Source organism: Acartia tonsa, chromosome 7 (genome assembly GCF_053477335.1).
Source record: "Acartia tonsa isolate MP-2025a chromosome 7, ASM5347733v1, whole genome shotgun sequence".
NCBI lineage: Eukaryota > Metazoa > Arthropoda > Copepoda > Calanoida > Acartiidae > Acartia > Acartia tonsa.
Window position 1 is genome coordinate 14675888 of NC_137266.1, and position 20469 is coordinate 14696356.

Here is a 20469-nt window from a genome sequence, read left to right on the forward strand (position 1 = left end):
CCCCCCCCCCAAAAAAAAAAATCCATCCCCCCAAATATTTTTTTTACTTTTTCACTTAAAATCTAAAATAAGTAATTGGGTTATCAAATTCGACTCCCCCCTCCTCAAGTGCCCCTAGAGGCCTCTTGGGGGCGTAGCCGCTAGTAGAAAATATCGCAGCTATTTTTAGACCTCTAGCTATAGAAAGAGTCAAGATTAAAGGGCTAGGCGTTTTCAACCCACATCATTAGGGTTAAGACATTTTTAAAAAGTTAAATTCAACTATTGTCTTATCTTTTGTCTTCAAAATGTTCAATAAAATGGAGATAAATTACTAGTTTCAATTAGTTTCTATCACAAAATGTGGAGAGTAGGGTGGACAATACTTCTTTTCTTGACTTCTTCTTGTATCCAGGGAGAAGTTAATATAAATTATAAAGATGATATTGATCATCTGAAAGCTCAGATCAACAAGCTCACGGAAGAAATGGAACAGATGAGGCACATGGTGGAGCAACTTCATCCTAACACAGTCAAGTCTGATTTGGGTTCCATTGAAGATGATGTGAAACAGAATGCTGAAGATATCATTGAGTTGAGAGTAGACGTGATTCAACAGGGTTTTAGTATTCCCCCAGTTGGAACAATCCTTGCCTGGCATGCGGCATTTTTTATTGAAAAATCAATACCTGTAGGTTGGCAACGATGTGATGGATCTTTGATTGAAATGGGACCTTTGGCTGGTAAACATACTCCTAATCTGAATTCTGGTAGGTTCCTGCGTGGTGGTGCAGATGGTCAATCTGGTGAGTTCGAGGAAGATGCCATACAAGACCACATACACATGGATGAAGGTCACAGCCACTCAGATCTTGGTCACACACACAAGGACCAGGGTCATTCACATGACTTTGCCGATGAACTGCGGTTTATATTATATTCTAAAGTTAGTTCAACTGAAATGGATTGCAGAGGTGATTGTCATACGCCAATTGGTATACAATCACAAGGGAAAACTCCAATAGGTTACTCCCAATTATCTACTGAATCAGCCAACATTGAGACCAGCACATCCAACCTGGGAGGAATAGAGGAAGGAAGAATGGCAGATGAAACCAGAGTGAAAAATATGAAGATAGTGTGGATCATGAGAATATTTTAATTTTGTGACTTTATTTTTTTTAATTTTTTTTCATTTTATTTTATTAAATTATGATATTTTTGATTTTTAAATAAAATTATGCATTTTATATATGATTTGTTTTCTCAGAAATATTACCTTATAAATAGTTTTAGAGATAACAGTTTATTTACTACTTGTGGCTACGCTCCTAGAGGCCTCTAGGGGCACGAATTTGATAACCCAATTTCTTATATTAGATTTTTTTTAAATGTTGGGGGGGTGTCCCTACCTTATTTTTAATTTTAGTTAAAAAAAATTTAGGGGGGGGGGGGTATTTTTCATTTTTTTGGGGGGTTGGGGGTGTCAGGAGAACCCGTTCGATTCAGCGGTTAGCGAGATCCTTCGGTACAAACACACATACAAACAAACAGACATCCTGTTCCTTTAGTATAAGGATAACATGCATTTAAATAGCATACATATGAATCAAACAATTATTTTATATCATTATTTCGGATGTTAGGACATGCAAGGGTCGAAACCGAGAACGTTCAAGCTTTTATTTTTGAGTGGGTTAAAATAAGGGTTTTTATATGTATGAGGGGGGCAAATCCTTGATTTTTTTGAGTTTTGATTAGTGTATATAAAATAATGTGTTTCAAAGTGATTTCGACTATAGACAACTAATTAATTATCTTTTATTTTCTTTTTTTTTACCAAATAAATTGTTTGAAAAATATCTACTTAAGTAAAGATAAGAAAAATTAGAAAATCAATGACTTTGATGAATATTTTTTTGATCAATAAAAAAACTTTTCATACAGAATGTGAAAAAAAATCGCCCAACGACTTTTAGTTAGTCTCAGTCACTTACAGAGTCTTTGATGTGCAATCAAATTTTTTTTCCATTTTGCATAATCATTTCTACATGAGACTGCACAAAATATTTTTTTTCTTGTCAAAAATATCACGTATCCATAGAATGATCTTGCTTTTTGGCTTTTTAATCTGATTTTAGATTTGTTGACCAAAGTATTCTAATATCTAGTCTTTTTGTAGACTGGGCAGGTAGACTGGTGTTTTTTTTAAAGCACTAAACTCTCCCTCCCCCCCTTTTTTATGAAAATAAATTGAAATAATGGGTAGGTCAGGTTTTTTTCCTAGTCCTAACTCCTGCAAAGTGCCCGAACACTGCGAGGGCTTTACCTAACCATGAAGGGATACCCAGTAACCTAACTTAACCTGAAATAAAGAAACAAACAAGCGACAAAATTACCCCCTTTCCCCCCCCCCCCCCCACAAAAAAAATATGTTTATAAAATAAAGGGATGGGGGGATACAGTGCTCGACAAAGCACCTTGAGTAAAATTGACTGTAGCCTTTATGAATTTTAAAGGCGTAAGTTTTCATTAAAACTAATCTTGTTCTTATTTCAATTTAGATTGTTCCCAGTTATAGATCAGCTCCCCCTACCTGCGATATTTTTGTGCGTGCTCAATTTGAATATGATCCTCTGGAGGATGATCTCATACCTTGTGCCCAGGTAATACATTTATATGTACTGGCGGCTAAGCCTCTAGAGGCCTCTAGGGGCACTTGAAGGAGGCAGGGTTGGGCTCAAACCTGTGACATACAGATAAAGTAGCCAACATTCAATGAGTGAGCTAGTATGACACAGTAAATCATATGTAAAAAAAAGATAGGATTGAAAATATTAAATATTTTCTCGTATTCATTCGAATCCGGTGGATAGGAACCGGTTCTCATCCATACGAAAAACTATGTCTAGCAACGTATTATATCCAGCTTTCTACGAATATAAAAATGTATAATCATAAGATTAAAACCAGTCTTTTAGCCCGTGCCTTCGGCATCCTACGGGAACAAAGCTTGATAACCTCTTTATTAACATGTACAGAGATAATTTACTTTTAGAGTAGCAGCGATTTTTAAACACCCTACATACCCCCCCCCCTCCACCCCATTAAAAGATTGTAAATATATTTGTAGTGCAGTTATGACCTTCCCTTTCATTCTTATTTTAGCCAAGTTTTCATTCAACTTTGTGCCAAATTCATTCACAAATGGTTACTACTACAACCAGTTAGGTACATGATTGGATTACTGGTTAATGGGAGAGACCTATCACAGTTTTAATTATTTAAGGTTAATTTAATACTTTGCCCTAAAACAGGTTCAACTCATTACCATGCACAGTTACGACTTGTCAGACAAAGGTGCAATCAAAGGGTTGGTTGTCTGCAGGACGTTTGGCCGTGTAATCATGCACTGCGGTAGCAACATTTGATTCCAAGATACACTAAAACAAGGATGACAGCATTCATAAAAGCGAAGCTCTGAAACGGTATGATAGACGAACATTAACTCTTGTGAAGTGTTAGAACTGAATATACAAAATATAAATACATATGTTTTGACAAAATTATACGTAAGTTTGTTGCGAAAATACTTAAACCGCCGAATTCTGTTTAAGGACATACTGACATTTTTAGGAATTGAATATAGAGATGCTTCACTCATAATATTGTACCTTATTGTAATAGGAATCAGTTCTCCAAAAATCAGATTAATCGGATGATTATATCCCATTAAAAAAATTGTTAATAAAGTTTTTAAAAAATCAACATGTTTAAAATGGGCGTACTGAAACTATGGTAACGATTTTAGAGTTGCTACGCTTTCTAAATCCTACCTAACTAATACAGGAATCATCATGCATAGTTTGAAGTCGATAGGACAATTCTAACATGCCTAAATTAACGAAAAAGGCTATCAGTTACGGACGGACGAACGGACCGACCATAATTATAGAAAAATTAAGAAGGTTATGGTCAGTTACTAACTATCGATATTTCAGCTATATCTTACTTTGCTTATGACCTGATAAAATCAAGTCAAAGAATTTTAAAAGTATATAATTATTTTCTATGCGCGTTTTAAAAATTTGTTGAATTTTTTGGGCAATCATATTAAAAACTACGTGAAATAAAATGAATTATACACAGTAATTTTGTTTGTTTGTACCGAAGGATCTCACTAACGGCTGAACCGATCGGTTGTTTATTTTACAGGTCCCGGGATGGTTTATACCTATTTTAGGGGAAAATAATAAAAAATGTTGTTGGGGGAGGAGGGCGATCACCACCCTTCCCCCTAAAATTTTTAAAAACTCTAAATTAAAGAAATGGTTTTGGTATTCAACTCACCCCTCCTCAAGTGGCCCTAGAGGCCTCTAGGTGCAAAGCCGCTAGTATATATATTAATAGATTTAAATCTGATGAAATTGAATTAATAAAATACCCAACTCGGCTAAAATTGTTTGACAGTTGTAGAAATACTTTGATTTGGGGTGCCAAAGTTTTGTGTAAAATGTTCACATTTCAAACCCTCACATTTAGGGTGTGCGTTTACAGCAACATATAATTATATCCGCTTGGTGTTTTAAATTCACAAATAAGAATAATTAGCTAGTACATAGATACCATATGATATTTAATTGTAAAGGTGAAGCAAAGGGGAGAGTCAGGTTGTGCTGTAGTAATAATGTGCTGTAATGAAAATAATAATTTGAAAATGTTTTTCTTATTCGGAGGTGAAAGAACACCTATATCTAGAGCTAGCCTACAATGATACTTGACAATATATTTATCTATGTACTTATTTCTCTTACTATCTACTAAAAGGTTATGCCTCTAAAGGCCAGTAGGGGCACTTTTTAGTTTTAGAAGAAAAAAAAACTATTTTTTTTAAGGGGGGAGGGTAATAGGTATTTTTTTCCTGTTTTTTAGAAGGATCAGGCCCCACTTCCCCCCCCCAAAAAAAAAAAAAAGTTATTATTCTTCCTTATGTCTATTTTAGGCTTTACTGTAACGAAGAACCATATCGGTTCAGCCAATTATGAGATAGTTACAGATGATATTTTATGGAAAAATTTACAGTTCTCTAAAATAGATAAGAACTTGCCTAGGGTCTATAAGAAGATATCAACTTATTCAACTATCTATTTATCTATTTTTTTCAAATGCATCAAATCTAGAAAACACAAACATTTTTTCTTTTTTTATCCTACATTCTATCAATATTTCATTACCTTTTAAGGCCTTGAAGAGGTGTACTGGAAAATAAATTCAAAATTATTAGACTTGCTTTGCATGTTAGTCCTCCTTGCTTGTACTTAAAATTATGTGATGGGTGTCAGGGGGGAAAGTACAATGAAATATAAAATAGTCGGGTATAGTCCCTTTCGTAACGACGCCTCTTAAGGGGCATTTCGTCATATGTTTTACAGTAGCTTTTTAATTTTATTTTAGGTTTGGTTAGATTAAGTTAGGTTAGGTGATTGCCTCGCAGGGTTAGGCAATTGGCCCATCAGGGTTAGAGCCCCCCGCAGGGTCTGATAACAGGAGAAATGCTACTGTGAAAATACAAAGATACGCCCCTTAAAAGGAGTTGTCACGAAAGGGACTATACCCACCGATAATCTTAATCTACATAAAGGGTCATTTATCCCTTTAGATCTCTGGTTGTTGTAATCATTTGTTGCATTAAAGGTAGTAAGACAAGAGAGGTAATGTCTGATTGAGCCAATAGGAGAATCCCAGCGGAACCTACATTAAATCTCATTGGTTCAAATTGTGTACACATTTCATTACGAATGCATGTTTTTTTTGTCATCTACTACATAGATAACTGTAAACAATATCATTTCTTAGTACAAAGCTTTACTGAATCAAACTTAATTGCTCAAAAATTTCGTCATAAATGAGAAAGCTTCAAATAAAGGATATATATATATATATATATATATATATATATATAGTATGTCTATTTTTGTTGCATTTATCTTAACCTTCAAACTACTTACCATTTTTTTTGTGGTAATTATAAGACAATGGACAATAAATAAATATTTCCCCTCAAACTCTAATGTGTGAAATTCCATCTTTGGTAGCAGGTAGCCTCCTGGGGGGAAAGCAGGATTGTAAATTACTGCAATCAGCACTGATCCCTCCCTCCCTGGGTAATTAGCAAAAATGTTGCTCCTCTGCTATACAGGGATACAGTGATTACCATAGCTTGTAAGGACGGGATTCTCCTTCCATTTTTAATTAATCATTTAGAGAATCCCAAGCAACATCCGCTTGTAATGGGATGCAATACTGCCAAGGATATTAAGTTAAGTAAAACATCCAACAGACAACCAATCCTTTGATTGCACAACCTTTGTCTGAGAAATCCTAACTGCATTGTAATTAGTTGCGCCTGTATATAGGTTCCAAGGAATTTTCTCTACTTGAACTTTTAACGTCGTGCACCTGATATAACAGCAGTGGGAACCATTTTTAACGTCTTTAGTTATGACGTCGTGTCGGGTCAAGATTCGAACCTATCACCTCCCCGATAACGAGGCGCTACGGGTTTAAAGTTACGTCTCAGGGATAGGAGAGTTGAAAATTAAAACTTCTCTCAAACTTCTGAAATCTGACTTTTGTAAATTTACTTTTTATGTTTTATTACATAGTATTTATGATATAGTTATTAGGGTGGGTCGATTTTGGACATTTTTTTTCTGAGACTAAAGCTGGGATCTTCAAATAATTTTTATGAGTATAATACATCACTAGATGATTTAAAATTTATCCCAAGTCTTAAAACCACTGACGACCAATTGTAAATGGGTGTCAAACATTTATTAAATCAGAACTATGTCTTCATGGTGCTCCCAGGAAAGGCATTGAGGAGTAGAATCAGGAACTTTTGACCGTTTCAAAAAATCTCATTCCTAGCCTGAGAAAATCTGAAAAAAAACTGTACAAATCAGAAAATTCCCAATAAACTTTAAAAAATGGTTGTTTTTAGTCATTTCTAAGGCTAGGAACGAAATATTTTGAAACGGACAAAAGTTCCTGATTCTACTTTTTAAGGCCTTTCCTAGGAGCACCGTGAAGCCATAATCTGATTCAATAAATTTTTTACCCTCATTTACAAATAGCTATACAATTTTATGTCTGGTCGTTGGTAAAAGGTTGGTAAATAAAGAGTAAGGAAGCGAAATAGGACATTGACTGATTTAAAGTCGGATATTCATTATCAAACTGGGGAAATGCACAAAAATATTTAGCCCTCTAACACAGACAGGAACTGAGATAATAAGTGAAAAGGACTTGAATGTCGTCTTTGCATATTTTTTATTAATGAAATAGATTTTTAAGTTGTCGCATTCCAAAAAGCAATTTTTTTAAATCCTTTTTCAGTCAGAAATTTTATTTAAGTTAATTTTATCTGTTGCACATCCCCTCTTTGTCTAATTCCAATATGAACCCGCCCTAATAGTTATCTTATTTGCTTGATTTTTGGAATTTTAATTCCTAGGACGAAAAGACTTAATGTTATAAGCGAAGCATCTATATAAATAAGTCTTAAAATGGATGTATGTTACCATTTTCGTTTTTTGTTTGTCTGACCGTCTGCTTGTTGAGTTTCGCTGTTATGGATGTTGTGTTATTCTTGTTTACTAACAAACATTCTAGAACATAGTAGAAAATGTTTCAAAATTTAATTAAAAATTCACAATTTCCAGTTGAGAAATTATTCTAATTTGAATAGTTTTCTATTTGTCTTGTCGAGTTACAATACAGAGATATAAAGGGATAGGACAATGGCTGATAAATTAATATACATCCCCAAATGATGATATACAAAATATCCCTTCTGTGGATCAAATTAGTGGTTAAAACGCTTGAACACTCAACTTAATAAACCATCCAATCAAATTAACCAAAAGTCCCAAAGTTGTTGTTAAGCCAACGATTATTATTATAAAACTTTGGGTACTAGTGTAATAAACAGCCCATTATCCCCTCTCTCTCTCTCTCTGGCTACAATCAGTGTTAGATCTTGTACAAATATTCTTAAAAACATGGACAACAAAAAAAGGAATTGAACGTATAACATTTTACTTTCATATCAGCGGAAGGTTGTTTAGAAAGGTTTTATAAATTGGCCCATGACTAAAAGAGGTTTTTTTTCAGTCCTGCCTGCGACTTCGGATGCTGATTGCATAAAATTTGGCAACTCAGGTTTAGGCTAATAATATCTTGTTTGGCTGCTAGACTGCTGACTGCTTCTTTAGCTTAGACTTTGACAAAACGCAGTTCTAAAAGAAGGCAAAATATTTTTTTGTCTGAAGTCATGATTCAAATAACTGCTGAACTTAATATTTTTTTTCCTTTTTAGGTAATCTTCTCATGGGATAGTTGTAGTCTATTTCATTTTTTAAAATTTGGTTTAAAGCTACAATTTCCTACAATTCTTACTTTCTACTTTAAATACAGAGGTTTTAGATGCTAGATGTGCAACCGCTATAAGTAAATATAAATGAATATTATATTCTAGGCCGGCATACCCTTCAATATTGGGGATATTCTGCAAATAATCAGCAAAGACGACCACAACTGGTGGCAGGCAAGGAAGGTGGCCGCCCACAGTGCCGCGGGTCTTATTCCCAGTCCTGAGCTACAGGTACAGTGCTAGATATCCTTTTGTTATATATCTATCATTATCTATCCAAAGGGTATCCAGTTTCTATCTTTCTATTTTTCTATTAATTTCCAGATTTAGATTTCTTTAGATTAAAATTAGAGGCTGAAACGCTTGGACACTCAACTTAATGAACCAACCAATTAAAATTAAATAAAAGTCTCTAAAATTGTTCAGCTAACAAATAAGAAAATTATTTTATAAAACTTTGGGGACTAGTGTAATAAACAGTCCAATATCCCCTCCCTACCTTCCTACCATCCATATATCTAATCATCTATCCATCTATCTATCTATCAATCTGTACATCTTATCTATCCATCTATCTATCCATCAATTAGTAAATTTTATCTATCTATCCATCTATCTATCTATCAATCTGTACATCCTATCTATCTATCTAATCATCAACCTATCTAGGAATGGAGAGTAACTTACCAGAGTATGGAGAATAACCCAAAGAAAGAACAAATAAACTGCTCCATTTTTGGAAAGAAAAAGAAAATTTTAAAGGTATTATTATACTTCTATTTTGACCAAAGACGTTAATAATGGTACTTACTGCATTGTCCGGCACAGGACATAAAAAAGTAGAGTAGTGGGAATGCCTTGGCCCCAAACAGGCGCAACTCATTACCATGCACAGTTAGGATCTCCAGACAAAGATCGAGTGCAATCAAAGGGTTGGTTGTCTGTAATATACTGAGTTGACAAGTCGACTGTTCAGTCCAGGTGCAACTCATTCACACGACATTAACATTAACATACTTCTATTTAGTTTAGAACGCGACAGAATCATTATTAAATTGATGAGTTTTGAATATTGTATATTAGCTGCTACGCCTCTAGAAGCGTCTATAGGTCACATAAAGGAGAGTGGGGGAAACGATTAAGTCAAACAATTCCTTTCCATTTAAGTTTCAATCGAGGGTGGGTTTTTTCCTTGGTCGATTTATCTTGGAGCGGGGAACCTCTAGGAACCTCTAGGAACCTTCCAAGTATGTCTGTAGAGAGGTTAGCAAGATCGTATGCTACAGACAGACACCCTGTTACTTTTTTTTATAAAGATTTATAAATATATGCTGTATACCTTTTTGTAGCTTGAGTAGAATTATCAATTAGGTTAATAGAAATAAATATGATAAATTGTTTTATATCAACTAACCAACCATATTCCAGAAATGGATATATTATTACTTGGATGTTGCACCTCATTTTGATGTAATCTGTTAGAGTAATATTCGCAGCTGGATAGAATAACGATACTTATTCCATCCACTCCCATTCATCCACTTATTCATTATTCTAGGGAAAACTGCAATTACTTTCTTTGGAAGATTTTATTATTTTTAAGAAAATAATATTAGATATTTTTATTTGAATAAATATTAGATTATTGGGTGGAAGAATATCAGAATATACATATTATGATTTTATGTAAAACAAAACAAAAATGTAATATGTCTACAGGGAAACATTGATAGGGCAATTTGTATTTAAATGTATATAAAATAGCAGCTATTGCCCTACCCCTATATCCCACAAATGTAGCGTAACACGTCGTAGGCAATGGGTTCGAATTTCTGCCGTAACTTCGTCAAAGGTGTTCAAAGTTATACCTTCTCCTGCTATGACAAGCGCCGCACGTTAATAGTAAGAGTTGGGGAAATACCTTGGCTAGAAACAGGCACAACTTAATATTAAGCAAAGTTAGGACTTCCAAACAATGATCGTGTTATCAACCGTCCGTAGAATCTAGGGTCTAGATATACAATCCATAACTTGATAGCTGGAATATTAAATATTATCCTATACCTATATCCCTGTATAAATTATTAGTATGAATAATAATATATATAACTTGATAGCTGGAATATTAAATATTATCCTATACCTATATCCCTGTATAAATTATTAGTATAAATAATAATATATATAACTTGATAGCTGGAATATTAAATATTATCCTATACCTATATCCCTGTATAAATTATTAGTATGAATGATAATGCATAACTTGATAGCTGGAATATTAAATATTATCCTATACCTAAAGGGTGTTTAAAAAAAAACCAATCGCTTCACTCTTTTTAATATAAACCCTACAGTTTTGGTCAAAAACTAATAAAAAATGACCCAAATTATGTCCAAGCAATGACAATGAGAAAACATTATTGAATTTTGGTTTCTACTCACCTCTCCTGAGCACTACAGCTCGAGTTCTAGCCCTTGTGGAAATTTTTCCCTACGTGGAGAGTGCATATTTTATTACAAATTAAGACAGCTTTGTCTTTTTTTATAAAGAATAAACTGTCTAAAGTACTTGAAATCTTGTAGATAGACCCCATAATATCTAGAGTTTTTGATGGGGCACATAAAGACCTTTCTATAGACGCCTTAGCCAGATTTCTGACTCAATCCTTGCCAATTTGGCATCAAAAAGACAGACCAATCAAACATTGAGACATGACTGCTCTGTCTTTTAAAAAAAAGAACAAACATACTTAAGTACTTAAAATCTTGTAAATAGAACCCATAATGTTTAGAATTTTTGATGGGACATGTAAATATCTTTCTATAGATACCTTAATCAGGTTTCTAACACAATCTGAGCCATTTTGACATCAAAATGAAAGATCTGTCAAACATCAAGAACTAGAGAGACTTGTCATGTCTAAATGTTTGATGGGTCTGTCTTTTTTATGCCAAATTGGCTAGGATTGAGTTAGAAACCTGGTTAAGGTGTCTATAGAAAGGTCTTTACATGCTCCATCAAAGATTCTAAACATTATGGGGTCTATCTACAAGATTTTAAGTACTTAAGACGATTTGTTGTATTCTAATCTCCATGTAAGGAAAAATTCTCCACATGGGCTAGGACTCGAGCTGTAGTGCCCAGGAGATGTGAGTAGAAATCAAAATTCAATAGTGCTTTCTCATTGTCATTGCTTAGAAATGATTTGGGTCATTTTTTGTTAGTTTTTGACTAAAACTGTAGGGTTTATATTGAAATGAGTGAAGCGATTGGTTTTTTTTTAAACACCCTTTATATCCCTGTATAAATTATTAGTATGAATAATAATATATATAACTTGATAGCTGGAATATTAAATATTATCCTATACCTATATCCCTGTATAAATTATTAGTATAAATAATAATATATATAACTTGATAGCTGGAATATTAAATATTATCCTATACCTAAATCCCTGTATAAATTATTAGTATGAATGATAATGCATAACTTGATAGCTGGAATGCTCCATCAACAAGACAAGAGTTCCCAGTCTTAGACAACTGTACACTGCTTTTCTTTTATACGAGTTATTTTTAAAAGCTAGCTTTATTTAGTATACATATATGTATTTAGATGTCACTGCTTTTAGCCTACCTTTTCTATTGACGTCAGGAAATACCCTACACCCCATCTACCTTCTAGGGGTTTCTTTCTCTTTCCCTCTACTCTGACGTCGATAGAATAGGTAGGCCAAAAGTGGTGACATCTATCACCATTTTTTCTAGGGCACTAAACACAGCTACGACTTGATAACCCTGAATAAGATGGAATACGGAGTAAAATATGCTCTAGTGTCTGAATAATAATAAACCCCACACCCTATACCCACCCACGCACACACACACACACACACACATACACATACCAAATGTAATAATATAAAATACCATCATAATCCTTTATTCTTTATTAATGGTCTTGGCATACTATATAGCTAATGTTTTATACAGTAAATTTCATATTGTATATTCTATCCTTTCATTAAGAACTAGCAGCTATACCCATCGAGGTCTCTAGGGGCACTTGGGAGGAGGCAGAGTCACCCACCTTACTTTAAAAAGTTTTAGGTTTTATATAAAAAAAACCTAATTAATGTTACTTAGACTTAAGCAAAGTGTTTGTTAATTCTGAATTTAATGAAGGGTTAAAAAATTTTGGAACAATTATGACAACATCCATAAAAGCAAAGGTAGAAACGGTAGGACAAACGGACATTAACACTTGTTTAGTGTCTGAATAATCAGAATATAAATAGTCGAAGCAATATTGTAAGTAAATTTGTTGAAACACTGCTGGATACAGCATAATGTTTATGGACATACTTATATTTTAGGACTTGATTGTAGAGTTTCTTCGCTTATAATATTTTTTGTCCCAGAATCAGTATACCAAAAATCAGATCAATCGGATAATTAGATCACATAAAATTTGTTGTTAAAAAAGTAAAAAAAATCAACATATTTGAAATTTACGGACATTCTGTTAATGATTATAGAGTTTTCTAAATGGTACCTAACTACTACAGGAATCACCATGCAAAGTTTGGAATCGATATGACAATTCTAACATGCCTGAATTAACGAAAAAAGCTATCCTATACGGACGGACTGACCCTAGTTATAGAAAAGCTTCGAATATTTCATAGTGGTTTTTCTAAATTCAAAACTCAAATTATTTTAATTTTCAGGAGAAATATCTGTCAAAACACAACGCTGTATTTGATCAACTTGATCTTGTTACTTATGAAGAGGTAAACTTTTTTTTATTTTTCATTAAAACAAAATTGATTGTTACTTTAATGTCCGTAAAATTGCTGAAATATTTATTTAATTTATTATCTACTAAATCCTTTGTCACTAGCGACTTTGCCGCTAGCATATATGGGGCTTTTTATTTAAAGGAATATACATGGGGTAGAAAATAGCCTAAAACAATCTGACAGATCAAATCTAAAATTGAAATATTCTAAAAACTTCCCTATACATATAAGAAGCTTCACTTTAAAGATAACCATATTGGGTCTGGGGTTCGCGAGACCCTTCGTTACAGACAAAAAAAGCTTACTACTTTATATAATAGGTTGTTCGTCTGACTGTCTAATTTGCTGAGCTTAGCTATTTTAGATGTTTTCAACTACGTTTAAAATTAGCTATGAATCTATGATAGAGTTAACATTTTAAAATTATATAAGTAAATTGTACTTCTCTTGCATGACCTCTGATTATAATTAAGGCCAATCTGAGATGTAATAATAATTCTATAACAACAATAATATTGATATTAATGTGCAATAAAGAGGAAATATGTAAATAACTAATAATAATCAAGTTAACTAAATCATTATTGGATAATTATATCTTTATTCTTTTACGTAAATTCTAGCGGCTTCGCCCCTAGCCTCTAGGGGCTTTGCATTTTTTGGGGGTTAGGGGTGTCTTACACACCAATGAAATAACTTAAAACCACCATGGGACCAGTAGGTATATTCCCTGAAGAGTAGAGTTCAACCGATTCAGTGGTTACCAAGATCTTAAGCTTCAGACGGACGGATGGACGTCCATCAAGCTACTTTGTATTATAGATAGTTTTTTTTATATTCCAAAAACTTTCATATTTTAGTAGTCAAGCTACTCTAGCACTCAATTTTTCTGTCCGTCGGTCAGTTATTTAAGGCAAAATTATATTTACTCGGCTTCTATTAAAGATAGACGGCTGAATTTTGCTGTAAAGTTTCTTTTGATGAATATGAATAATTAGATCCTTTTCTACCAAAAAAAACCCCCAGAAAATAGAGACCACGTAATTATTTCTTAATTTGAAAGACTTTAGTTAAAATTAATGAAAACAAAGGAAATGATTAATAACTTATGCTTAATTTAGGTGGTAAAGTTGCCTGCTTTTAAGAGAAAAACTTTGGTGCTATTAGGTAAGTTGAATTTTTTAATATCATTAAAAATAAGAAAAAGTTTAATTTAAATTTAACCTTGTTTATTGATTGATTTAAGAAGTTTGAATGGTATTATCCTCTTAGAATTTTTTTTTTCAATATTGAAAATTTGAGTACCCCCCCCCCCCCTCGACAGCGAACTATGAACTCTGGCCGCAGCGCTCGGCTCCCTAGCCTGCCTAGCCGCAGCGCTCGGCCCCCTTGCCTGCCTAGCCGCAGCGCTCGGCCCCCTTGCCTGCCTAGCCGCAGCGCTCGGCTCCCTAGCCTAAACCTAACCTAACCTAAAATAGTTGTTCGTCGGTAGTCGGGGGAGGGGTACAAAATTGAAAAAAATTGAAAAAAAAATTCTAAGAGGATAACGCCGTTTGAATAATAGGGAAAAGCATAAGAATAGATTGATTTATATCTATCTATCTATTAAGATTCTCATGGAGTAGGGAGAAGTGATATCAAGAATAGTTTGAATTATATCTATCTATCTATTAAGATGCTCATGGAGTAGGGAGAAGTAATATCAAGAATAGTTTCATTTATATATATATCTATCTATTAAGATTCTCATGGAGTAGGGAGAAGTTATATCAATAATAGTTTGATTTATATCTATCTATCTATTAAGATTCTCGCGGAGTAGGGAGAAGTTATATTAAGAATAGTTTGAATTATATCTATCTATCTATTAAGATTCTCACGGAGTAGGGAGAAGTTATATCAAGAATAGTTTGAATTATATCTATCTATCTATTAAGATTCTCACGGAGTAGGGAGAAGTTATATCAAGAATAGTTTGATTTATATCTATCTATCTATTAAGATTCTCGCGGAGTAGGGAGAAGTTATATTAAGAATAGTTTGAATTATATCTATCTATCTATTAAGATTCTCACGGAGCAGGGAGAAGTTATATCAAGAATAGTTTGAATTATATCTATCTATCTATTAAGATGCTCATGGAGTAGGGAGAAGTAATATCAAGAATAGTTTCATTTATATATATATCTATCTATTAAGATTCTCACGGAGTAGGGAGAAGTTATATCAAGAATAGTTTGATTTATATCTATCTATCTATTAAGGTGCTCACTAAGAGATATAAGTTTTCCGGAATTGTAATGTAGGGAGTAGATTTGAAATCTGCATCACATTTTAAGGATTTTTTATAAAATTCGTTTTTTGTATAATTCTTTATCTAAAAGCGGAAATACAAATTAAGTTAATTAATTTTGGCATCTGTGATTGGTGGATTTAAAAAATCTGCGCTCTGATTGGATGTCGTACATCATTCAACCAATTAGAGCGCAGGTAGTTTAAAATCCACCTATCCTATTGGTCAAAATTAATTAACTTAAAATGTATTTTCGCTTTTAGATAAAGAATTTTACAAAAAACGAATTTTATAAAAAATCCTTAAAATTTGATGCAGATTTCAAATCTACTCCCTACATTAAAATTCCGGAAAACTTATATCTCTTAGTGCTCACGGAGTCGGAGAAGTTATATCAGGAATATTTTGAATTATATCTATCTATCTATTAAGGTGCTCACGGAGTAGGGAGAAGACATATCAAGAACAGTTTGATTGCATCACACCCAGATAGATTCGCCTACCCTATTCCACATACTACAAGGTACAAACTTTAAAACTTAATTTGTAAAAAGATATACGACATTTTGAACTTATCAAAATAAGCGAATCATAGTAAATAACTTAATAATGTACATTTATGACTAATATTATAAAAATACTGTTTAAAAGCGCTCTGTATATTATAATTATGTATAGGTTTTAAATTTTAAATTCTTTAAATTATTTTCATTTTTCTTTTACAAATGTATAATGGTTTATTCAAAGAATAATTAGCAAGACATACTTTGAACCTTATTAATTTCTCTTTATATTTTTATTAAAGAGGACTTTTTCAAAAGTAAGATTTTAAGATTATTAACTTGTCTCTAGGATAGATTTAAAAAGATTTTAAACATTAAAATAAGTTAGGTTGTTAGAGTACATTAAATTCTTTATGAAATCATACAAAAGTAGACAATTTTGAGTTAGATTAATAATAGATATCAAATGAGGTTTTTAAATGCGAAGCTTTTCTATAATTAGGGTCGGTCCGTTTGTTAGTTCGTTACGGTTAGCTCTTTTCGAATTATCCTATCGATTTCAAACTTTGCATGGTGATTCCTTTATCAAATAGGTCTATTTAGAAAGCGTAGCAACTCTATAGTCATTACCAAAATGTCCGTATGTCCATTTTAAACTTGTTGGTTTTTTACTTTTTTTACATCAAATTTTTGTATGTTAGAATTATCCGATTCATCTGATTCCTATTACAACAAGGTACAATGTTATAAGCGAAGCATCTCTATTGATTAAGTCCTAAAATATAAGTATGTCCTTAAATAGTATTATGTATTTATGCATTTTTGCAACAAATTTATTTACAATTTTGTTTATACTTATGCAATAATAATCTGCTTATTTAGTTCTAACACTCTACAAGTGTTAATGTTCCTTTGTCCTTCAATTTCAGAGCTTCGCTTTTATGGATGTTGTCATCCTTGTTTTATTAGAAATTTAGGCATCTAGAATACAACAATAACAATTACTTCCAAAGGCTGTCAAGCTTTCAATGCTGGTTAATTTATATTTCTTCAAAAATGACCTATAAATTATCTATAGACCTATTATTAAGATTGTAGAGTAGTTTCGCTACTAAAAGAAAACAAGTAAATTGAGTACATAGTCTCTGTTTAACATAGGCACTTATTGTTTGTTATTTAATTTTAAATCTACGACCCTTTATGAAACAAATAAGCAGTAAGCTTATTAGTTAGCATGAACATGTACATATTATAACACTCTAATATACACAAAAAAAAGAAAAACACAAGAAGATAAAAAAAAATTTAAGGTTTTTTTTTAAAGAAATGCCCCTGTTTACACATTTTTTCTCTTTAAAGATCTCGCAACTCTTTTTACCCCCCTTTATGCTTAGGCTGCATGATTTTTACGTGGTAAAATGCATGATTTGCAGGCTAACTCAGCTCATTTTATCTCAATATTTCGATCCCATTTTTATAATGTTCATTTTGGATGCTTTTTTGGACACCATAGCTAAACAAATCACATTTTAGATTTAAAACAACCCCTGAAAATATTACCAAAAAGGCCCACCAGAGCTATTAAAAATTGGATCTTAATGTGAGAATAAAATCTGCTGGGCTTAGGACAGGTAAGTAATCGAAAAACCAGGGTGACAAAAATAACAAAAAAATCCAGGAAAGAAGGGGACAATGGGCTGTCCCCCACAGTGTTTTTGTATTGGGTAGTTACATTGTACATCAATTTATTAGCCATTGTCTTATTTTCCCTTTAGATCCCTTAAACAAATCGGAATAAAATTAAGGAATAAGAAAAAGCTGGGTATTAGTAATATCTAGAATAAAATAAATATTTTGTTTTATGAATATTTGCACACTATATAACAAAGTTAAGTAATAGTATGTAGACTATATATGTCAGTTCTTCTTTGTAACTTGTATAAAAGTAGAATTATAGCTTTCATATTTTTATACTTATTTTAGAAAAAAAATCACAGAATTATTATAATCAACAACGTTTTATCTATAATACAAAGTAGTACGATGTCTTTCTGTCTGTCCGTCTGTCTGTATGAAGCTTAGGATCTCAGTAACCACTGAACCGATTGGGCTTTACCTTTCAGGGAATATACATACTGGTCCTGTGATGGTTTTAAGCTATTTTCTTGGGGAGTGGGGCACCCACAACCCCCAAAAAATTAAAAATCCCTCCATAAAAAAAATTAAATTTGTTTTTCTTTTTAAAATAAAATTAAAACGGGGGGTCGACTAATCTCCCCCCTCAAAAAAAAAATTCCCCCCCCAATTTTTTTTTTCATTTTCTTTTTCAAGTTAATAACACAAAAATAGGTTGATCAAACCCCTTAGGGCAATGCCCCTAGAGGCTAGGGGCGAAGCCGCTAGTTTGATATAAAATATTTATATTATTTTCAAAATATAACTAAAGAGCTCTACAGTCCAATTTTCGACTTAGACATATCTTCAGGATGAAAATGTAGTATGAAAAGCTTGTTAGATATGTTCACATCGTCCAAGAGGAACTGTAAAGGAGTAATACCTAAAATACCTCTGACACTCATAAATCATTTCTTGGGGTGCTTCGCGCTATGGTTCAAACCCTTAGTTTTTGCAAATCAGATGAATTTATCAGCTTGTAGAGCTAAAATGTTGGTTCTTTTATCCAAAAATTATTTTGAGACGTTTTACAAATCCCCAACCCCACTCAAAGTAGGATTAATCCATCAATTGAAACCCAACCCCCCAATCAAAATAATAAGCTTTAACTTGCTGATTAGTAGCTGTCATTGCTTTTGGCCTACCTATTCTATTGACGTCAGAAAATACCCTATACCCCATCTCTTTTTTAGATGGTTTCTTTCCCCCATCCCTTTTTCTATCCGTCAATAGATTAGGTAGGCCAACATCTGTGACATTTACCCCCATTTTCCTAGGGCATTAAACACAGCTACTGCTATTTATTTTAAAAGACAATTTAATCTAATCAGCTAAAAAAATCAAATTCTTATCTGACAAAAATTATTTTAAAAGCCATTTTACATGAGATGATACAGAGGTAATGAAATAAAAAGATTATGGTTTCAAAAATACTGGACAGTACATACACTAGTACAGAATTGTCATGCACAACTCTACTATCTCAATTTCCAGGCTTTCATGCACTAAATAAAGTCAGGAGTAAAGCCATTTATAAGAATTCTTAAAATTTTATTGTAGAATTTGACAAATAAATAGGTAATAACAAAACTGATATTTAGAAACGGATTTTTCTACAAGAATATTTACGTTTGTCTTTAACTGATATGAAATAAAGAGTGGTGTTTTAAAAACAATTCTAACAACATAGCATAAAATAAATCCTAGGATCAAGTTTTTTATCATAATTATTGTAGAATTATTTATCTATTCTTAAATGCCTGGTAAAATACACAAACTCACTCACTAAACTTTAACTCTTTCTCTCTTTCTTATTTTGTCAGGGGTAAAGAAAGCTACAAATACAGTAGATTTTGAAAGATGCTATATCAGACCTAACAAATATAATCCTTACATAAAAGTAACAGGATGTCTTTGAGCCTATCTGTCTCTCAGTTTGTACTGAAAGATGTTACAAACCGCTGAACCGATATGAATCTCCTTTTCAGCCTAGCTTCTCTTATCCCTGTTCCTAAGTATGTCCCTGTTATTGAAGTAATTTCATGCTGTTTTACCTCCTTCTATGTGCCTGTAATTGTATGAAACTCTGTGTAACACGTAGCTCTCTCTCTCTCTCTCTCTCTCTCTCTCTCTCTCTCTCTCTCTCTCTCACTTTCAAGTAAACTCAAGTATTGCAAATCAAAGTTCTACTCTCTCTTCATCTTGCAAATCCTACCAGGAATCATGGATCACAGACGGTTTCCTCACAGTCCCTAGTCGAGCAACTAAACCCTCTTTTCTTTATTTTGAAAAATTAAAACTAATTTTTCTTGGGGAGATGTATAGTTTATTACTTTAGGTCAAGTTAATTTATTTTATTCTGGGTAATGGGCAAGGAAAAGGTAATGCGATTCTGACAAACAATTTTAAGGAAGAATTTCCCCACAACCCCCTTACCCTTTTCCTTCCCTTCTTACCCACCCCTCTTCAGTTACATAAAAAAAAGATATACCCCCACCTTACTTCCAATGGTTTCGTGATTTTTGGTAGAATTGATTGTTAGAATAGCTAGGCCTGGGTAATGGGTAGTACAGAATCTCCCCCCCCACACCCCCATCACCCGTATTTTAAAATAATTGGTAGCGAAGCTACTATATAATTCACTTTGTCCGTCCGTCTGTCAGTCCGTCAGTCCGTCTGTAACGCTATGGGGGAAATGGGATTTACTCAGATCCTATAAAAGATAGAATTCTGAAATTGTTTTTTTAATTCTTGGGGGTTTATTTCAAATAAGGTTAA

At 33.0% G+C, this 20469-nt stretch overlaps 1 protein-coding gene across 5 annotated transcripts in view; it reads left to right on the plus strand.

Moving 5' to 3' along the window:
• The window catches only part of CASK (peripheral plasma membrane protein CASK), a 139968-nt gene that overhangs the window by 108395 nt on the left and 11104 nt on the right, over window positions 1–20469 (plus strand). For 3 of the 5 annotated variants that reach the window (XM_080167660.1, XM_080167662.1, XM_080167661.1), the window contains exons 19-25: window positions 2544–2645; window positions 8519–8644; window positions 9083–9175; window positions 13150–13212; window positions 14343–14388; window positions 15947–16037; window positions 16320–16334. In XM_080167660.1, coding sequence (XP_080023786.1) covers window positions 2544–2645; window positions 8519–8644; window positions 9083–9175; window positions 13150–13212; window positions 14343–14388; window positions 15947–16037; window positions 16320–16334 — 536 coding nt within the window. The remainder of the gene's footprint in view (window positions 1–2543; window positions 2646–8518; window positions 8645–9082; window positions 9176–13149; window positions 13213–14342; window positions 14389–15946; window positions 16038–16319; window positions 16335–20469) is intronic. The other 2 variants (XM_080167664.1, XM_080167663.1) reach the window with 1 other exon arrangement.